The 22,342-nt window shown below is 42.7% G+C and overlaps 1 protein-coding gene across 3 annotated transcripts in view; it reads left to right on the top strand.

The window, feature by feature from the left end:
• rims1b (regulating synaptic membrane exocytosis 1b) overlaps positions 1-22,342 on the top strand; it is a gene marked incomplete at both ends in the record, with an annotated part of 89,938 nt that overhangs the window by 32,771 nt on the left and 34,825 nt on the right. For 2 of the 3 annotated variants that reach the window (XM_083978213.1, XM_083978212.1), the window contains 3 exons: positions 10,003-10,301; positions 12,141-13,075; positions 22,224-22,264. In XM_083978213.1, the coding sequence (XP_083834339.1) occupies positions 10,003-10,301; positions 12,141-13,075; positions 22,224-22,264 (1,275 nt within the window). Of the gene's footprint in view, positions 1-10,002; positions 10,302-12,140; positions 13,076-22,223; positions 22,265-22,342 lie in introns of those variants that run through there. The other variant, XM_083978214.1, reaches the window with a different exon arrangement.

Genomic DNA, 22,342 nt, shown 5'->3' with positions numbered 1-22,342 from the left:
AAGTCTACTTTTGTTATCCTCTTCAATGGAGAAACCAGATTATTTGGAGTTAATAAGATGTTTGCTCTGAAAAAAAATATTACGTGTTCAAACACCTTGATGCTGTACAGTAGCCTATACTATACACTTTCAACTTGAAAGTAAAGGCAAGAATAATGCTGGTTGTATTTTTAGTGCCTGGAAGTGAACCATCTTTGCAGTAAACTGATCATTACACGTCAACAGTTTTAGGTTATATTTGAAGGTCAGTGCGTGGAGGAGAGGCTGAGCTCAGCTCTGATGTGATGTGGACATCATATCCTGCGTCCAGGCTGCTGCCCTGGCTTGTTGACGGCAGGCAGGCAGGGTGTTTGTTTGTGTCTGTTTAACGTCAGCTCCAGATGGTTTCTGGAAACTCCACAAACCGCTGACGGTCGGCCTCCTTTGTAGAGGAGCACTGCCTCCCAGTGGAGGGCAGGCACACACTGGGCCCTACAACACACACATACACACACACACACGCCCTTATGTACTCTTACTGTACAAAATTATGCGCAGAAATGCACAATACTGACACAATCCAGACTAAAATGGTGTAAAGCCATCACAACTTCCTGTATCAATATTAATGGTCATTAATACCAAATAAGGGATTTAGCATTCTGCTCTGGGCTAAATAGGTTGCTAGTTTTGTCAAACACAGGTTATTAGAGTTGTATTGAATCAGTACATGACTGCAGCTGTTTCATTTGCTTTGAAGTATTTCGTACCCCGCGTAGTCTGAACACACCTAGTAGAGACACACTTGGTCAGATCCACACTGATACATTCATACAAAGTGTAGCTGGCTTACTGCATCAAGCTGACACTGCACTTTTTACAGGGAGGGAGGATGCACTGCATAATCTCAATTATGTCTCTCAGTACTAGAAGACTAACCCACTGCTTCCCCCTCCTCCTCCTCCTCCTCCTCCTCCTCCTCCTCCTCCTCCTCCTCCTCCTCACACCACCATCTCTTCAGGAGCTTCTATAACACACTCTCTCTTTCTGTTTGTGCTGTCTCTTCTGTCCTGCCTAAAAGATATCCATTTAATTGTTTTTCACACACACTATCTGTCCCTATTCCTGTCTCCTCTCTCCCTCTCTCTGTGCACCTACTAACCACATCATGAGCTCATAAGACTGACAACTTTGGCCCTCACATGTAAGGCTTGTGTGTCTAATAATAGGCCCCACTTTGACTGAATCTGGCAAAAGCCAAGAGCAACCGTCTCGAAATGAACTTTTAATGTTTGTGAAGTGCTTTGTGCTGCTGGTACAGCTCATATTAAAATCAGCCTCAGTGAGAAGAGAGTGTGAGCTCAAAGCTTTCCTGGACATACTGTTTGTGGGCCTAAAGAACAGCGTTGGTTTCTATTTCCACATGGGCAAACGACATTGTTGTTGCAAAATGTCATTGCTAAAATTAGACATCATTATTGGTTCAAATGGGGATAGAGCAACACAAACAGTTAGAGAGGGAAAAAAAGAAAATTGAAGGCAAAGTTATTACAGAGATGGTCAAGTTTGACCTTCCCTACATGCCGTAGTTAGTATGTGTACTGTGTTCCTGATGAATTCCTTACATACTGTATCAGGTTAACTTATGTTCACATTGATCTTTGATATCATTGGTTTAGAATGATTGGCTTGTTAATAAGTCAGGTTGTATGACTGCTCCAGATGAATGGCCTGGTTTGACATCCTGTGTTTACCGATGGTCGTAGTGCTTGAGGCTGTCGCCATTTCTGACTGATTTCCTGTCTTTTGTGTGGCTGGCTTTTACTTTGGTTTATATTTCTAAAACTGTACAATAGGCTAAACCGTGTCACTAGGAAAAAACACACAAAACTTAGGTCAACCACATGCAAAGACAGATTTTTAAAAATTATTATTAATGATTTGCAAAGACTTACAAACAAGGGTGCATTTTCTAACCTAAGGAAAGGCTTTGGTTGTCATCCCTGACTCCAGCCTGTGTGTGAGAGGGGGGGGGGGGGGGGGGGGGGGGCAGCTCTGTCTCAGGCTGGAGTAGAGAGAGATGTTTACTGTGGGCTGTAAGCCATAATCGTTAAATCCAAAACAACAAAAGACATATTGTATTTCTCTCTATATGCAATTATTATAGAAATATCAAAGTTACACTACATGAACGATATTACAATATCAATTTAGGTCTACTTTTCCACCCTATTCTAAATGTATGAGCTGCACCTGTACATTGTACCTACATGGTTAACAATGACAGTAAAAATAAAAGTAGCCGTATTGTTAAAATCACCATACTCCATCATAATTGTGTGTCATCAAAGGCACAGGTAAGTTCAGTTCATTATCTTTATTTCTTTGCACTCTTGTGGTAATGATACAGTTACCTTATTAACAATAGAGAATGCACGCACATTCATGAAATAGGAAAAACACAACGTCTGCACACCAGCAGCGACTCAAATGTTATAATTTATTTATCACCTGGTGAGTGATGTTTCGGGTGAAAACCCTTCTTCAGACATGAAGCAGGTGAATGAACACACCTCTAATTATACCCGAGTAAGACGTCACCTGACAAGTCATGTGATACAATCTTTATGAAAACAATGCTTCTTACAAGTACATACAGTGTTCAGAAAGATATAGAGTATGAAAACAGTCCTATGAATATTTCCACATATATCAATAATAAATACACTTATGTATTTTACAAAAAAGAAATATGCTCACAAAACCACATTACAAAAAAATCACATGACAAACATCAGGGAAGAAACGGTCATACAGGCATGTAATATAATATAAGGCAAGCCACTGGGTATAAGTAGCTCTGCTCCAGACTGTTTTGTTTTGGGGCATTTTAAGCGTGTTTATGGGCTAAATATCTGATAGCTAACATTGATTATAAGCTATATCTGTATAGAAGTTAGACAGAACTCTCACTGTGATCCTGTGATCAGAAATGTAGAAGCAGTGTGGATTTACAGCCACAACAACCCTGCTTTCCTCTGAGCCGTCCTCTCCCCTGAATGCACGCCTGCTTTCAGAGTTGATCTATCTCCTTATTAGAGGAAATGGAGCATTAGGCCTTTTGCAGCCATCTTTCTTCCCACCATTCAGGATTTACCATTCCCTGAACAATGGCAGTTTATACCCAGTGCTATATGTCATTCTGTGGAGGTGTGTGTGTGTGTGTGTGTGTTGAGGGCGGGGTCAAACACACTGACTGAAAGCCAACCACTCCCTCCCCTCTGCTCCCCCAGCCTCCCGAGGCTCCCATCCATTCCTCCCATTTAACGAAAAGCCTAAATGAAAGCTGTTCAGTGGACTGCTGCTGTTAGCAGAGCTGTGGCAGCAACACACACCTCTCCTGTTTTATCAGCAGATGGTTGGAGCGGTGTTGGGGGTGGGAGATCAAGAGGGAGGGGGGAGCTGGGGGGAGAGAGGAGTGTGAGTGACAAGTGTGTGGTGTCTTCATTTGTAAAGTCAGCCAGGTGTGTCAGCTGAGCTGGAAGGCGAGGAAGTGGAAAAGGAAATCAGAGTGGAAATGAAAAGGATGGGGTGAAGAAAATAGAAAGGAGAGGGGGATGGGGGAGAAGAATGGATAGAAAAGGAAATAATAGTCCAGCCAATCTAGCTGATTTTGGACCCAAAAATAGAACTAATTGTAACAGAATGTTTTTCACCATATATAATTTCTATGAGACGTCCAGAACAACATACTAAAAGTCCTAAGAAATCCTAGTTGGGGAAATATGTTTAATTTGCATCATTATTTACTTTATAAAGTCTATGGTGCTGACAACAATACACCCCAATGGGGCTACTTGTTTTCCTTCACTCCTATCACAATGAAACTTTACACAATGAAAGTATCCATGAAATTCATTTTCCAAGAAACTTGTAAAACAAATTTTTTTACTTTTCATTGTGTAAAGTTTCATTGTGGTAGGAGTAAAGGAAAAAAGTAAGCCTATTCGGGTGTATTTTGGGCAGATTTGATTAGTGTATGGCTCGTTTGCATATTCAAATTCATTTTAAAAGAAACTTGTAATAAAATTTTTTTACATTTCATGGATACTTTCATTGTGTAAAGTTTCATTGTGATAGGAGTAAAAGGGAAAAAAATAGCCCCATTGGGGTGTATTGTTGTCAGCACCATAGACTTTATACAGTAAATAATGATGTGAATTAAACATATTTCCCCAACTAGGATTTCTTAGGACTTTTAGTATGTTGTTCTGGACACCTCATAGAAATGATGTATGGTGAAAAACATTCTGTTACAATTAGTCTGTCGGAAAACGCTATTTTGCCTGGACTATAAAGAGAAAGAAAATGAGAGGGACAAAGCTAGGAAATGAGGGGAAAGAAAGGAGAGAGAGAAAAGATGAGAGAAGAGCAAAGGAAACAAAATAAATTGGGAGGAAAGGAAACAGGGGGGCATAATGAAGTAGAAGAAATCAAGCAAAACAAAGAAAGGAAATAAAGATAACAGAAAGGAAAAGGAAAGCAAAATGATCTAGAAGCAAAGAAAAGGGAGGAAAGACATGATCAGGATCATATGAGACATTCCTGTTCAATGCAGTGAGCTGCAGGCTGTCTATATGGGCTCTGTGCAGTTTCTCTGCTGTCATTGTCCTTCAGCACTGCTTTCTCCCTGTTTCTCTCACCAGCTCTTCTCTATGATTTGGTTACCATGGAGAAGCACAATTTTTAGGCAAGAGGGAGGTTGACATTATTACATGACAGCGATGGCACTGCTTATTCTCCACACACAGACAGACACACACATCTTGCCTCCAGGCAGTCGCCCACGCCACGCTCTTCCAGGCAAGAAGGCTCAAGAAACGTCCTACATACATACTGTACACATAATGCACACGTACACACGCACACAAACACACAAACACATTCCTATGGCACATCACACTCCACTCCACAGCAGTGAAGCAGTGAGAGGAACTCGGGGTGACACCAGAGTGGGCTGCCTCTGGACAGTTGCAGCTGATTGGTCGGCTCAGCTGAGGATCTTAACATTATGGTGTGGCTGGTCCAGCAGCAAGCACCGTCACAGATGTGTATCACACACACTATAGGGTGGGGTTTCTGCATCTTATACACACACACACAAACAAATTTAATTATTTCCCCCTTAAATATCTTTCAAGCTATTCAGGAACACTGAGCACAGTCACACCAGTAAAGGATTATATGTGTTATATTGTGGAGCTGTATGTTCTGTAACTTTATTGTTCAGTATAGGCCTTGAAGCACATAACAACCATGTGAAGGCGTTCCATTAAAGAACGAGTCCCAGCACTCGGGGACATGAACAGTTGTCCTGTGATGTGTGTTGGTCTATATGAAGCACTCATTCAGGGATTAGGCTCGTGGATTAGAGCAGTTCCTTCTCTGCGTTGGCAGTGACTCGCAAAGCAAACTAACTGATGTCACAGCTACTGTTATTATTATTTTTTTCAAATTCAGTCTTAGTATTAATCCTGTGTCAAAAGCTACAACTATTTTAGTGTTGTTTTTGTCAATGAGAACTATTGATTTCTTAGTTGTTGTTGTTGTTGTTGTTGTTGTTGTCATCAGATTATATTGAATAATTTAGTCACTGCTCTTTTGTTAAAACATATGAGTATGAGCTCTCTGTGCCTGATTCAACAGCTAAACTGGACAAAGAGAGGGACACGTCGAGAGCTGAAACTTTGGTGCTTGACACTACCCTCAAAAAGCCATTTGATTACTAAATTCAAACAGTTATCATAAAGGTGTGATAGCTATAGCTACTGTGCTCACTGTGTGCTGTGACCCTATAGTCCAGATATGATGAATGCAGCTCATGAGATTTTGATAAAAATTTAGATTTTTTAAATAACATCTTAAAGGCCCCTACAGAGTCAGACGTACTGTGCACGTACTGTTTGAGGTTTCTTTTGAGCTTTGTGTGGAAGCGTCCGGCAGACGTCCACTTTGGGCCCGCATAGAGTCCGCCTCTTGTACACACGGACATCCACGGATGTGGGGGCCTTATGGCCTTTACACACCGAATGTGAAGAATAAAAGAAAGAAAATGCAATCAAATGCATCAAAACCATTCATACCAATGTGCTACAGACGCGACATTACAAACCAAATTTTGCTTTGCATAGGGCGTAGGTCTTCACGTTGTGCCTTAAACCCGCTCACACTCACTATCCTGACAGCTGAGCTGATCGGCGATTCTTCACCACACATTGTCCTTCATTTTGTTGTCTTTGTAATGTTTGTGTCAAACAAGACAGGGTGGTAAGAGACACAGGCTGTTGACATTGTTGTCATGGTGTTGTGTAGGGTTGTGACATACCTCCTTTCCATGTAACATAATTGGTTGATGCTAGGGATGGGTACCTTTCGCATTTGAATCGATACGGTATCGATACTCGGTACCTGGGAACCGATATCGGTACCAATCGGTACCTGTTTTCGGTACTTTTTGTGCATGTGGTAATAAAAAAAATTTTAAAAATCAAAATGTCTAAAATTTTAATATTTACCTCTTAACAACATCACAACTCCTCAGCCTTTAAGAGTATTTTATGTTTTAGGGATAGGCAATGATTTTCATATAATGGAATAGTCATTAAATGAAAAAAAAAAAAGTTCATGAGACTATCGTCTTGTCTGAAAAAATGTCCGTTTTTACTGTGGGAAAAGGAGAAACATGGAGAGACTCCTACAGCCATCAGAAAGCTCTGTGTGAAACTTTGTCAAATAAAAAGAACAACTGAAACTGCAGTGCAAACTCTGCAACATGTGGACTTCACGTTTTGACGAGAGAAGAGGGGGAGACTTCATCCTCGTTTTCATTACGTGACGAGGACTTGAATGGCGCAGCTGTAATGAGAAGCGGGACTCGGGACCGGACCGCTTCGGTACGGATTGTCACAACAGTCCGTTCTTCATTGTTAAATGACGGACGGCTGTTTTTCAGGTAGTGATTTAAAACAACGGGCTGGCGCTACCGCTTCTCCGCGTCTCATTTCAGAGAGAGAGAGAGGGGGAGAGAGAGAAGGGGGGCGGGCGCAAGTGTGCGGCGCTCATGCAGACTGCACTCTCTCTCGCTGACGCACGACGAAGGTGCGTTCAGGTACCGAAATGTGGTACCGATTGACTTTATGTGAATCGATACTCGGTACTTTGGTGGGAATTCGGTCGGTACCAAAGAAGTACCGAATTTCGGTACCCATCCCTAGTTGATGCCTTTAGTCGCCTGGTGAAAGCTTAGAAAAATCAACCTCCGAAAAAAATATTGTGTGTCATGTCCCCAGTGTGTAAGGGCCTTTAGTCCTAATCTTTGCCAATGATGTGTGTTGATATCGCCACAATAAGTTTCTAAAGGTAGGGTCTGGAGGTTTTTGCTCAAAAATAAACGCTGGCTAGACGAGCTAGATGAAATCTGTCTTACTCATCACCTATGGGCTTCTAGTCCTGTGTGGTGGTGGCTGCGCTACAGAGCCCCCTCCCCCTGGCCTGTATTTTGGTCTTTTGCTTTGTTTTTGTTGTGCACAGGGACGTTTCTGGGGTTTCCTCTTCAGCCAATGACAGAGCTCAGGTGAAGCTCCGTGCAGCACAAGTAGGAGGGCTGCTAGGCCCACTAGCTGTCCCGTGTGCTAGCGAATGCTAGCTACACTAATTTCCGCTAGCGATGGAAGCTAGCATTCTCCGCTAGCACCCGCTTCCCAGCATTCCACAACAGCTCTCCTACTCGTTACAACACAACAACAACCATTGTCGGTGACGGCCAGCTATCAGTCCAACGCTTCACTCAGACTGTATTTTCTTTTTCTTTTCAACTGCTGCTGTCAGGGGAAGGAGGCTACACAGTTGAGCCCGAGAGGAGAGGCCCAGTTTGAATGTTTTGTTTACAAACTACAACAAACAAACCTTGAGACTCTACCTTAATGACATTGGTGCCATCTTGCCATTATTCTGTCTTAGACAATGAAAAACAGGTAGTTGATGAACAACACCAGAGCTTTCTAGGCATGGTCTGTATGACTGTATGAATGACTGTCTGAGTCACATTACTCTAAACCTGTCCTCACATAGCCTTTAGTAGGTTGATTACGGTTAAACTTCCTGTCTGAGGTTTAGCTCTCAGCAATTGTTTCTGTGTAGCCTATTAATAAGTATGATAAACATTTGCTAAACTATCATTTCCTTGGCATCAATGACTGAAATACATTTTGAGTAGAGCATGTATCCACAGCACCGGTTATTGAAATATGACAGTTTTGAATAAAATGTAAAAAAAAAAAAAAAAAGGAAAAAAATGTGATTTGGAATGAAACATACTGAATTTGTGAAAATGATTTTCAACAGAACAATTTATAGGGCCTCATGTTGAAGAGCTGGCAGGTAGCCTACTTTAGCATTCAGAGTTAAATAGAATGTAACAGTTTTACTATTTCCATTTCCCAGTATTGTGAAAGCTACAGCTGACATGGTTGTTTTGGTAAATATTTCTGTACTTGGATGTCCCACTGGGCTCTGACGAATAACAGTGAACGCGTAGTAGTTCTGCCTGAAGGGGCTGATGGAGGATGGGGGCCGGGGCACTATACTGTAGATTAGAAGTTATGAATTGTGAGCTGGTGTGTGCAGCTGATGATGAGTTGAATAATGGTGAGGAGCTGAAAGGATTACCGGCCACTGGTAATCTGTGGCCCCTCGGCTGAGGTAAAGAGGTGGGGAAAGACAGAGAGAGAAAGAGACTGTTGTGTGTAGCTGGGTGGCTGCTTGACAGCTGTGGGCCGTGCAGCCGGTGGATTTACTTTAGATTAGTCTGGACATGCGCCAACTAGGATTCAATCAGGCCAAGATGAATGTGCTTTGGCTCACCGAAGGCTAACTGCTAACTGCTAAACGGACAGCTAACGGTGTATCCTGCCGGCCATCAAGGAGCAGTATTTTTGGGGGGTTTCCTGAGGTCCCAGAGGTGATCTGTTTTCAAGCCCTGCCAAGACTCTAAAGTGGAATACAACGGCCGCCGTGTATCCACTTGTTTTGGACATACTCTCTGGAGAATAAACAGCTGGGATTATAAATACAGAGGGAGATAAATCCTGTTTTTGTGCTGGTGAAGGGAGGATATATGCAGTAGCCATGGCTACATGTAAGTAATTCATTTTTTGAGGCTGAAAAATCAAATTTTATAACAATGTCAATACTGTTTGTCATCAGTTTTCCATTTGTAATAATGGTCCATTTTAGAAGCTAAATCGGGACTCAGGAAACCACTGGTTGCACTGTGCAGAGACGGTGCACTGGCCACAGCAGTATTAATATTATTCCTCCTCTGAGAAAAAAAACACTGCATATGTTAACTGTGCAGTGCAATTCACTGGTAATTTTCTCATTGAACTACTATATTACAATGTTGTTTGTAGCCCTCGAGATTACCATTCATCACTGCAGTATGAGTAGAGGATAAATCTGAAAGCAGTACTAGGAGTCATGAACTGACAACAACCTCAAGGCAGGTGAAACACAAGCTCTACGGAAGATTCTATAGTGTTTTTCAGGACGGATGATACCAAGGCTTTTACAGATGTGGTGATGTTGAAATGTTAAAACAGCACATCTGTCATATCTGAGCGCTCTTTGATAAAGATTAGCTTCAGCAAAGGAAGGGAGAAAGGCATGAGGGGGGGGTACCAAGATTTTATTTTATTTTTTCCCATTTTGTAAAGTTGAGCTGCTGCCAGTTAATGTATGTGAGCAGAGAGACAAATGTATGTGAGGCTCATAGCCAAGGATTTTAGCAAAGACTGCTCTGCATTCGTTTGGTCCAGTGTTCAATGAAAACAGTTTGTGTTGTGTAAATGTTGACAGACCTTTATATCACAGGCATGCCTGAACACTTAAAATACTACACACTGTTCTATAGTTCTGCTGAGCTATGCTTGCCAACACTTTTGTCCTCTTTAACCCCCCCTGTAGGTAATGTGGGTATGCAACCTGTGCCGTAAGCAGCAGGAGATTCTCACCAAATCAGGAGAATGGTTTTCGGGGTCAGGGGTGCGGCCGGGGAGCCTGGGCACCTCCTTGAACGACCCGGCCACGGGAGGTGAGGCTCAGCGGGACAGGAAGCTGTTGCGCTCCAGGTCTCAAGCCCCGCCTTCCAGCACCAAGACCAGCGCGGGGCCTGACGGGACGCAGCCCCCCACTGGGATCACTGCTCCCAAGGGCGCTGACACCATGCCGGGCTCCCGCTCCCAAAGTGAACCACCTAGAGAAAAGTAAGGCATCAGAATTCTGTGATATGTGTCATCTCTGTTCATTATAAAATAAAAGTGTTACTAACAGCGTTTCCCCTGCTGTAACACCATTACTGACAATAAAATTGACTGCTACTCACCATTACTTGACTCATTAAAGGGATAGTTCACCCAAAATTCAATTTTCACTCATTATGTACTCACCCTCATGTTGACTAAGAGCTGTGAGAATTTTCCGAGTCCTCCATACAATTTTGGGTGAACTATCCCTTTATGTCCTGTCACAAAATAATACACCCATTAAAGTCTACGTTGTATTTTCTTTTTCAGTCCACCAACTAGTCGGAAAAAGCCATAATAAATAATAAATGGGAGGTTAGTGGGGCGAGTCCAAATAATTTGACATATTTGAGCATTTTATTAAAATGTAACGAAATGGTTACTTTTCCTGGTTATTAGTTAAAGGGACAACGAGGAGTTTCTATTTGGTTATAAAAAAGTCTCACGTTAATGTGGATGAATCTCCGCTACCCACACTTGTTAATGGCTCCATTTTCGATAAATATATTGTTTTGTCTCTATCGTTATTTTGTTATTATTAGTGGTGGCGGAAATGCTGGGCGAGCCGACCAGCGTTTCCTTTCGGTTTCTGAGAATAACGCCGCCGAATCGCTGTTTATGGTCAGAACTACAACGGTAACTGAACCTCTTTGAACCTCTGACTTTAATTCTTGATGAATGAAAACATGAGTCTGTCTTGCGCCGGTCAAAGAATTTCACGGTGCGCGCGGAGGCTCATAAATGTAGTGTGAAAACACTTTGCTTTTCCAAAACTCCTCGTTGTCCCTTTAATTTTATAATGTAGTAATTCAGTTACTAACTCAGTTACCTTTTTAGAGAAAGTAACTGGTAACTATAACAAATTACTTTTTAAAAGTAATGTGCCTAACATTGCTGTGCAGGAGGCTAAAACAAACAAAACAGGCTAGCTCTAAGCTAGAAAGCTAGCTCTGGTTCAGGGCTGATGATCTATTTTTGTGGCACAGTATATATAATAGCTGTAGGCTAGCTGCTGTTGCTCTGTTAATTCCTGTGCCTGCTGTACAGTAGCTTAAACATCACAGGTCACAGGTTTTAGTCTTGAGAGGTCTTTGATTCAGTTCCTTTGTTTTAATTTGGTGGGTGAGTTAGGTAAGAATTCATGTTTCTTTTTTTTTTGCCATATTTTATTCAAGAATATTTAGCAGACTCCCCTTCAACAAGGGACAACCTAGTCGTTGGTATAGCAGAGAAAAAAAGGGAAAATAAATGCATAAATAAAGATACATTTAAACGAATAGAAAGAAATAAAAGAGAGTAACGAGAGTAACATACAAAATAAGTGTACACCATAAAAATAGTCTTAGAATAAATACATACTCTTAGAATAATAGAACAGTCTTAGAATAAATAAATAAATAAATAAATGAGCAAATGGGCAAATATATAAATGACTACAGTATAACAGCCAGAACTACTGATACACCACCTTTATAGCACCCACCTCCAAACCGATCCAAATAACTAGTTAATGGTTGCCAATGAGAGTAAAATCTATTGGATGACCCTTTCAAATAAAATATTTTTTTTTTCAAATTTTAGCAAGGACATAACATCACCTATCCATGATTTAAAAGATGGGGGTAGGGATGATTTCCACGGCAACAGAATTCTCCTGATGAAACCAAGGTTCCCAGAAATGTTCCCATGAGAGGGTGTTTCTCCTCCCAGAATTGTCCATGATGCACGTGTGCTCATGTCTGTATGTTACTGATCTGTAATGTTATGATACACCTGTATAACAATCATCTTTTCATCCAGGAAAAGGCCGGTTTCCCTCCATGAACAAAACGGTAAGGGCGGCATGGGGCGTGGCAGCGGCCGGAGACCTGCCGGGAAGCTGCCGTCCCAGTCGTCCCTGGATGAGCGCGTCGCCCCCGGCGACAGAGGAGAAAGACGGCTGGGAGACGGCAGGAGGCTGGAGAAGATCCACTCTCAGGACTACCAGGACGGGGAGGACCTGGGTCGTTCAGAAACGCACCGGAGGCGGCCGGAGGACGAGGAGCAGAGGGAACGGCAGCGCCGCGAGGAGGAGTTCCAGAACCGCTACCGCAGTGACCCCAACCTGGCCCGATACCCGGTTAAACCGCAGAAGGAGGAGCAGGAGATGCGCATGCACGCTAAGGTGTCCAAGGTACGTCATGAACGGCGACACAGTGACCTGGCAATCAACGAGGTGGGACTGGGACCTGGTGAAGGAGGAGGAGGAGGAGGAGGAGGAGGAGGAGGAGGAGGAGGAGGCAGCGCAGGTGAGGTACCTGAAAACCGTCTGGCCAGGAGGGGCGGAGGTGGGGAGGGAGACCGCAAGGCCACCCTGGACAACCACCGAGCCTACTCCGTGGATAGGACCGTGGGGGTTGGAGGGGGGGGCCCTCCACCCGCTGGTGGTGGAATGAGATCCGGACCCCAGCAGGTCGGGGGGCCGGCGCCTCCGGAGTGGGGTCCCAACAAGGGCCGCCTAGAACCCGGTCCGACACGGACACCAAGGGACAAAGGTGGGGATAACCTGCTGAGGAAGGACTCCCAGAGCTCAGACCAGTCCGAGTCTTTGCGGCCGCCCCCTCCACGGTCGTACAAGAGCAAGCGCGGAGTCAACAAGAGGCAGATGTCCATCAGCAGCTCAGAGGAGGAGGGCGGCTCCACGCCCGAGTACACCAGCTGTGAGGACGTGGACATGGAAAGCGTCAGCGAGAAAGGTCAGTCAGACAGCTGTACTCGCTCCACTGGGTTACTGAGCTAACATCGCCTGCTCTCATCCATTAACTACCATTACACACTGCTTCTTACACTTATAGTTATTAATGTCTCTGCCAGTGTTTTTGTCATTCACCAAAACCCGGTAGTGACAAAACCCTCTCTCTCGCCTTACACACTCATCCTCAACATACACATGATCCACATTCTGTCTACATGAATCAATAAGGATCTTCATTATTTATTCTGCATTTGTTTTCTTCTGGTCATTGACAAGAGAACAAGGTAATAAGTTTTCAGCTGGAAGAGAATTGTTATCCAGATGAAAGATTCCTTGAGGTAAAGAGAGAATGTCCTAATAAAGCTCCTTTCCATTTAATGGCTGCCACCTTCCCACGCTGTACAAACATATTCATGGCCTGAGTTTCTAAAGTCAGCTTGGTAGTAGAATTATGATAATGTGCAACAACAAAAAAAAGGAGAAAAAAAAGTGAGAGATATTTTGGCTGGTCAGATTATTCTAATACCAACACATTCTAATTTCAGACTGTAAAACTATACGATAAGTGATAGGATGAAGCACCCACCCAGCACACGGTGCATCACTCTCCCTGTGTGTCATCTACACCTCTGTACTGTGGCTAAACCCTGCTGCTCTCAGGACAGCACTCATTTATTTGGAGAGTTCCTGTGATTTAGGCCAGCAGATTTGTGGAATTAGGTCAGTGGCTCGCTTGCTACGTAATGCTTCACAAACCCATCCAGCTGCACCCGAGCCAGCCGTGGACCACCCGCTTAAAGTCGAGCTCGGTCTTCGTTCGCGCGTTGCATTGGTCACTGGCGTTTTCTTGGTGTCCGTGCGTTTTGCAGTTCAACCACTTTTGCAGAGGTAATGCTGGGTTGTGCTAGAATAAGCCGTAGGCAGTAGGTAGAGCTAGCTCTGCTCTGCTCCATCAGCTTATCTCTCTCACCGGCCACAGAAGGGGCCTGTTCCAGATGTTTTAATCCAGATTACTATAACTCAGGGACTGGTAATGGGTAGATGGTGTGGATTGGGATTATTAGCTGTTTTAAACACTCTTTAGCTCGATGGGACTCAAAACAGGATGTTTGCTTTTACTCTCATCTGTGACATGAGGCGCAGTGTGTAGCATGTTTCTCTACATAGAAACACTGGGTTAAGTGATCGTCTACATACTACATTACGACACATGAATACACAGAACTACTTTCGGATTGTGTATTTGATGAATTTTTATTTTATTTATTTAGCCTTTATTTAACCAAGTAAAAAAGACCAGTTTTGATCAAATTTGATGAGGGAAAGCCTGCCAACTCTGCCCCGCCAATCTCAAAATGGCTTGCACTGACAATTAAAGGTTACAAACCTACTCCTAAAAATATAGGGATAGGCAAATTTGCCAAAAATGTAGTTGAAATATCCCTTTAAATGTAACAGCCTTACCAGGCCATGCCAATAATCGGTTGATTCCAAATTAATATCGGTTCTAAATATTAGTTATTGGTCTCCTAAAATAAATGTATTTGAAAACGCACTCCTTTGGGTCTGATGCAGCGGTCTCTCTAAAGATAGGTGCCTTTTTTTCTAATACAATACAACAAAAAATAATGAAGGGAAACAGTAAAAACTGATGTTGTGTTTGAAGCTGGGCAGGTAGTTTTACATTAGTTGTAGGTTTATAGAGCTGCCTGCTATGTGGCTGAATCTGGTGTGAAATAAGAGCAGTGAGTGAGTGGGAACCAAAATAGGAAAGCTGTGGGCTTGGCAGCTAAACAGTCAGCTCAGATTAGCCATGAAGCTCTATTAAGATTTGGGTGATAACTTTCCATCATGTTGTTGACATCAGGCATATTAAATTATATTCTTAACATAAAAACATAAAAAACGCAACAACTTTATTGTTATGCACCAAAACACCAAAGCAAATTCCACATAAAAAGGAAAAGGCAAGAGTCAAATAATTGCTGTGATTCTGGCATTAAATATTACCATTCAAAAAAACATGAGAAATACTACATTGCAGACTTAGTTTGTTGATATAAGGTTGACCTGTGTGAAATCCCTGTTGGACTATGTTAGAGTCCACTGAGAAACTGTTGCAGCTCTGAGGTGAAAAACAAAGAATCTACAGAAACAAAACAACACGTAAGATGGTGAAACTCTGACACTGATCTGTGCAATAACTCTTTCAATGGTAGACTGTCTTCCTTATGATGTGCAGATAGTTTTAAAAAGCTGCTTCAGTAAACGAACCATATTGGATTAATTAACTGCAGCTAATGCTACAGTTTTGAAACTTTTTTGAAACACCAGAATGTCGCCCTGATACTGCTAAAACTTTTGTCCACTTAAACTCAATACAAATGATGAAGTCCATCACTTCAGCATCTTCAGACTGTCCTCCACAAAACTTGTTTCTCAGATTTTTGATTAAAGGAGCTTGAGGCAAGATCAAGACATAAAACTCACTAGCGATACAACGGCCGTAGCGGCCGTCAGGGTTACTGCAGCCATCAGCCAAGCTGGTGCGGGAGCGCGCATCAACTCTCCACAGCAGTGCAGCTGATGCTGTGACAGTGACACTGTGGCTGAATTGGAAACGGCACAACGTTACTATACCAGTGTTTTCCATTAATCAGCCGCCACAGTTTCGTTTGGGTCCGCCGCAGCAGTCTCTCACAGAAAAAAAGAACAGCTTTCACTCTCTCATCTCTGCCAGTCAGCCCCTCTACCTGCTGTCTCACGACACACACACACACACACACACACACACACACACACACACACACACGTCGCGCTTGGCTGTTACAATAAATGCGCCATGCCGCGCTCATTGTACAGTGCTCAATTTACCGCGACACCGGGAGGTTGACCGCCCAGGCACGCCTCTGTGAGCCGCTGGTGCCGCTCGGCTGCTCTGCACTCCTCAGAACACGTCGGAGAATTTCCTTACAGGCGTTGTTTGGATAAACTGACCACGGATGAATCAATCGGCTCATTGTAAAACTATTTATTTATTTATTGGTACAGAGCCCCAAGGCTGCGCTGCTCACACACACCTGAAGCTTCACTTTTCATTCAAATGAACTAATGCAACTGCCACAGTGCCACTGTTAGATTTCATCAATGAGACCAGCATTTATCTCCTAAAAACAATTCAACCAGCCGGCAGAAAACCTCTAAAAACCTGTGGGGAAGTTTTTGTTTTCTTCCCTGGGAGGAGGACAAAGTTTGCCCGGCCGATGAGCTCAGCTCCCCGGCTGCAGCCTCTGTGACGAGCCGCTGCTGCTGCTGCTGCGTGTGTGGCTCTGCACTCCTCCGAAAAATGTCGGAGCAAATCTACTTAGTCAGACGTTATTTGGATAAACTGACAACAGATTGGGAATCTAAACCGTCACTTTCTCACATGAAAAAATATTAAAATTTTAAAAAGTGACGTTATTTCTCTACTCGCTGCTCACATGACTATTCAGGCTGCAAGACATCCGCCGACCGCTGGTCGCAAGCGCTGGAAAGCCAAAGCTGTCGAGGACGCGCATGCAGCGTCATTTGACGTCACATCCGCGGACAGACCCAGAATTGCAGCGCATTATGTAGCACACAGCCTGTTCAAGGCAACGGAGAGATACGCGAGTGGGCTCATTCTTTTTGGTTTTGAACGCTTCATCGCCCATTAGCAGTAAAAAACTTAAAACGCATGTGCATTTCTTGCCTCATGAACCTTTAATGTAAAATTGAATGCATGAGTGCATGAAAACGTTTGACTGTAAACACTACTGTAAGTCATCTGTCATCCAATTCCTGCTACCTGCTACATACATTTTCAATCTTCCTGAAAAAAAATGTGAATATTTTGAAGTCATGGTTGATGAAGTTTGGGAAATATCAGAATTTTATCTCAAAAACTGAATTTTCTAGAACACTTTGAATTCTGCTCTCATGGGAACAACTGCAGTCAATGTAAGAGTCATCACATTTTCTCTTGAGAAGCAAAACACTTATCACTAAAAACAAATCACCAACATTTCCATGGTGTCTAGATGCAATTTATGTATTATCAGATTTTTGTTTAGATATTATAATTTGTGACATTCTGACCATTTTTGAAATCTGCCTTGACACCTGACCTGCTGCCTGGCTTGTGTCTCCCTGAGTCGATAAATGAAGCTACACAGCAGGTCTCACTCTCAGACAATTAGCTCAGTGAGTTAGGAGCTGGTTCTTGGTGTTGGAGGATTTGGGTTCAAGACCCAACAAGGGAGTTGATTAAAATACCAGATGGTCTTTGTGAAACAAATGTACAAAATCTTAGAGTCACAGTCGATGTTTAACAAATATATATCAGAATTTTACCTCATTTTACAGTGGTTTCAAATCTGCCTTTACGACAGTGAATGGCTTACTCAGTTTGTGAAGCCACTGTTGAACTGCGTGTGCCACTGCCACACTAGCTCAGTGCAATGGTCTTTGGTTCCAGAGGTTGCGGGTTCCATCCTCAACTGGTGCAAAGTGGACATTACACGGTCAACTGTCTTGTCTTCCTATTCTCCTGTTTGCTGTTCAGAATTTGCCAAAAAATAGCCCGGACCCGACCCATTGCTGTAATTCATTACTTGTATTTCTACTGCTAGTGCCTGTGACCAAAGAGCTTTATTAGTTTTAAGCTGTAAATCAAGTCGATGGGATTTCACATTTCACAGTATCATGGATTGGATTATAATCACTGATCTAGTGGTTAACATAAAAAATCTCCATGGCTCCACCAGTAATCACCACAGGGTAATTAAAATAAGAGGAAACAGCCCATACAAGTTAGGATGAGCTACAGTGGTAATGGTAAAGTGTGACCTTATCTGGAGTAATGAAGAATGGTCCAGCTGAACTGATGCAGAGGAGTGTGTGTGTGTGTGTGTGTGTGTGTGTGTGTAGTATAAAGCGGCTGTCAGCTGTTGTTAGGAGTTGCAATGGATGCATTTAATGCAGAACACAGACATAAAGGCAGTGTGTGCTCATTGCTCGGATTACAAGCTTTGACTCTTCCTCACGCACAATGGACATGACAACATAAGAGGATATTGTTATGTAATATTCCTGCATGAAGAGTTGATTATACTGTATGTTGGTAGAATGCTCTTAGCAGGATCATTGTTGACAGTGTGGCAAGAAGTCATATCTAACTATCTAGTTTATCCCACACTGAGGTTTTCATGTCGGAGTGTAAAACCTACCACCTGCAAATGAGCCAAAAATGTTTCCTTACATCCTGGTTTTCTACTACAATGTGTGACCTTCTGTACATGTCCATAGACTTTCCATTGGAATTCTGTCATGCAAATAACACCCAACTTCAAGAAAGTTTAACTTTTCTTTTTTAAAGGGACATTGTGTAACTTCTCCTGTTATCTATTCATGAAAATCAATTATTTCGTTCAAAAGTCTGTTTTTCATTAATCAGTAATCCCCCCATCAACAAAGTGAAGTGTTCCTTTCAGCTCTGAATGAGCCGTTCATATCATTCATATCTCCATGGAGCGGGTAAGCTCGGTGCTGGCTGCCATGTGGTGTCGCCATGTTTTTACGTTCAGTGGCAGCGTGACGGTAGGAAACCACGGAAACTCAGTGGAGACACCGGAGTGGAGCGTTACACTGATGCTGCATTCACGTGCAATCGGGCAGACGGCCGTTGGTAACAAACCAGATGTCATTTTAGTCACAGAAGTCGAGAGAAAGCCGGTAAAACGTTTACAAAGAGGCTTGTTTATGCCGTTACGTGCAGCGGCTGTCGTCCGTCTGCAGTCTGCCCAATTTCACGTGAATGCAGCATGAAAAATACAATTGTGTTGCTTGCGATATACAACCACAACGCTAGATGGGAGTAATTCCTACACAATGTACCTTTAAGCTTTATAACCTCCATGGATTTCATAAAAACTGACCTGGTGTGCATTTGGAGGTGGCCTGTCCACAGTTTAGCATACGTCTCTTTTGTTATGGTGTCTGTTTAGCCCAGTGTGCTCTATAATAGGTACATTTGTGCTGATCTCTAACTACACACACACTCAAGCCCATTGCGTTTATTAAGAACAATAATATGTTAATACCTGCAAAGAGCTGATGCTTTGATGTGGCATCAGTTAGAGAAGCAGCTCAGGTTTTGTAATCTGCCCAGTGTGTTCATCCTCCAAAACCTAAAAGGTCCACTCAGCAGTTTAAATTGTGGAGTCAACATTTATCCTCTCAGGCATTCTGAGTGGACTTTCACATTTCAGATTATCAGACTGCATTCGTGTTTACCTTTCACTACCTCCAACACACACACTCTCATTGGCTAACCTGTAAGAGCAGTCACTATAGCCACTTGATTCCCTCTGGATATCACGACAAATGTCTCAGACAAACACCAGTTCATGTTTTCCTTAGCTTTTCATCAACGTTCACCTCTATTCACCCCCTTCCTTGTCCCTTTTGCCAGAAACTCTGGGTTGAGTGAGTCTTTGTCTCTCTCTTTCTCTCCCAGGCGCGGACATTTCTCTTATTCTGAATCTCTTGTAAATCCCTATCCGATGTCATCTTGCTATTGTTTTTGTTCCTGCGGTGGTGTAGCAGTTTAGCCCCTCTGCTCTCACTGACCATCTGTTAGTGTCAGTTTAAGTCAGGGCTGGAATGCTCTGACTGTCACTGCTGTCCTGGCATCAGTTTTGGACAGGTCGTCTTGGCAGGACCTACAACATTCGACCTCACTCGTTGTTTTCTCCTCTAACTGTTGTTAACTGGTCAGTCAGGTCCCTCAGGCGGCGGACTCTCCCAGGAGTGCAAAGTGAGCCACTGTGAGAAAAGGCTCAAAATGTCTTTCCTTTTCCTGTGAAATAAAATAACTAGCCATCATATTAATGATTTTGATCCCCTCCCCTGTTTGGGCCATAAACAGTCAAATTAAGAAGAAGAATTCTGTCATTGACACTGACGGATAAAAGGAAAGAATACTGATGTGATTAGAGGTATGTCACAGCCACTATATTATCTCCCCATGGGCCAAATGTGGTAAAGGAAGTTCATAAACATAACATCTAGTAGACACTAAAGCAAGTGTTTTCAAATAACAGAGCTGAGGATAGGCCTCTCACAGTCATGAAATTTAATTTGCAATTGATGATTTCATTGCCCTTTTCATAGCCACTGTTATCGTATAAGAACACAGTTAAAGGAGAATTCCTGTCTTTTTTCTTTTTACCCCTAAATCGTTTTCCTGATGGTCACCTTTACAAAAATAAACGGTGGAGCAGTGCAGTGGTAATGTCCATAATATCTCAGACTGTTTATTTTTGTAAATAAATCATCACAACAAGGAAAAAGTGAGCAGGCGCTCTGCGATCGGATAGTAATGTCTTTCCAGGATGTTTCAGAGTTCGGCTGTCTGAGGTGTGTGATAACATGCAAAAACACAAAGTTTATACTGTTTATACTGTACACTATATGAGTTCAGTAGTGTGTCACAGGGATTCCAGTCATGTACCATAGATATTTGATTGTTTTTTGAGTGTTTGTTGTGGTTGAAAGAATTGCCCCCATAGGTTAGCGTTGTTGCTATCCCTAGCGCCGTCTAGCCATGGTGTAACTCCGGTTTGCCTGCATCAATTTTAGTCACGTTTTCTGCTCCCCCCAACACTGGGTGACCATCAGGAAAAGATTTAGGGGTCAAAAATGACCGGAATTCTCCTTTAAACACAGTTAAATAATACACATACACCATATGAAGAAGAAGAGACATTTATTGGCTTTGCAACTTAATCCATGATGCTCATGTCAATAGATGTTCATCAAAATGCTGTCGTCTAATATTAGAAATGAAGTTCCTCCAGATGAACAGTCTGTGGCTCCACTCATGTGTCATTAAATCATAGCAGGAGAAGAGGGCGCAATGTGATGATGTCATTAAAAGATCAAATAGAGTGATGGAAATATGACATTTCTGTTTGTTTCATCCAGCTGTTTTTATACAGATGAATGAATAACCATTATGCAAATGTTGCTCAAATCATCGCAATCAGGCGATTATGTCATAATTGACAGGCCTAGCTGAGGAGTCATTAGACTTCAGTGGGCAAGGCAAGGCATCTTTATTTATATAGCGCATTTCATACCAAGGCAACTCAATGTGCTTTACATACAGTGTAAAGAAAACATAAAAAAGAAGCATAAAACAGAATAAAAACAAACAAAACACTAAAAACAGAGTTAAAAGCAAGAGCAAATAAAAGAAAATAGATATAGTTTTAAGTTCTTCTCAGCTATAAGCACGTGAAAAGAGAAATGTTTTAAACCTGGATTTAAAAGTGCTGACAGTTGGGGCTGATCTCAGTTCTGCTGGTAGTTTATTCCACTTGTGTGCAGCATAACAGCTAAATGCTGCTTCACCATGTCTGGTTTGAACTCTGCTCCACTATCTGACCTGAGTCAGTAGATCTCAGAGCTCTACTGGGTTTATACTCTACTAACATGTCATTCATGTATTCTGGACCTAAACCATTCAGTGATTTGTAAACCAGTAGCAGAACTTTAAAATCTATTCTGTAGCTGACTGGGAGCCAGTGTAAGGTCTTAAGAACCGGGGTGATGTGATCTGATCTCTTTGTTCTGGTTAAAACTGGAGCTGCAGCGTTCTGAATGAGCTGCAGCTGTTTGATGCTTTTTTAGGGGAGACCAGTCAGAAGACCGTTACAGTAGTCTAGTCTGCTGGAGATAAAAGCATGAATCAGCTTCTCCTGATCAGTTTGGGACATAAAACCCTTTATTCTGGATATGGGGGACTGTTTGTCACTGTGGGTTGGTCACACATGGTCTCCACCAACATGTGTGTTCTTTGGGACAATCTCACAGTGTGTTTATTAAAGCCTAGTGTAGTCAGTGTATAAGGATGGGACAACAAATCCACTACACTACAACCTTTACAGGGGTCAAGTGACAGAACATAAGATGATTAAATGGATAATTGGTGTTATGTGTGTGAGGCCATTCAGTCAGTCATTTAGTCTGAGACATCTGAGTCTCTTCTGTTTTGGGATTGTAGGATAGAAACTCTCCTATGACTGAATGACTGACCACCCTCCTCTTTCTCTCTCTGCCTGCAGGTGACTGGGACTGTCATCCTCTTGATCCTGCAGTATGGCATGTGAGTTAACAGTCAGACCGACACATGCAGGTGCATCAGTGCAAATTAGGGACAGGAACATGTTTGTACACATCCATG

Source organism: Trachurus trachurus (assembly GCF_905171665.1).
Source record: "Trachurus trachurus genome assembly, chromosome: 1".
NCBI lineage: Eukaryota > Metazoa > Chordata > Actinopteri > Carangiformes > Carangidae > Trachurus > Trachurus trachurus.
The sequence above is the reverse complement of the archived record's forward strand: the minus strand, read 5'-3'. Positions and strand labels throughout refer to the sequence as shown.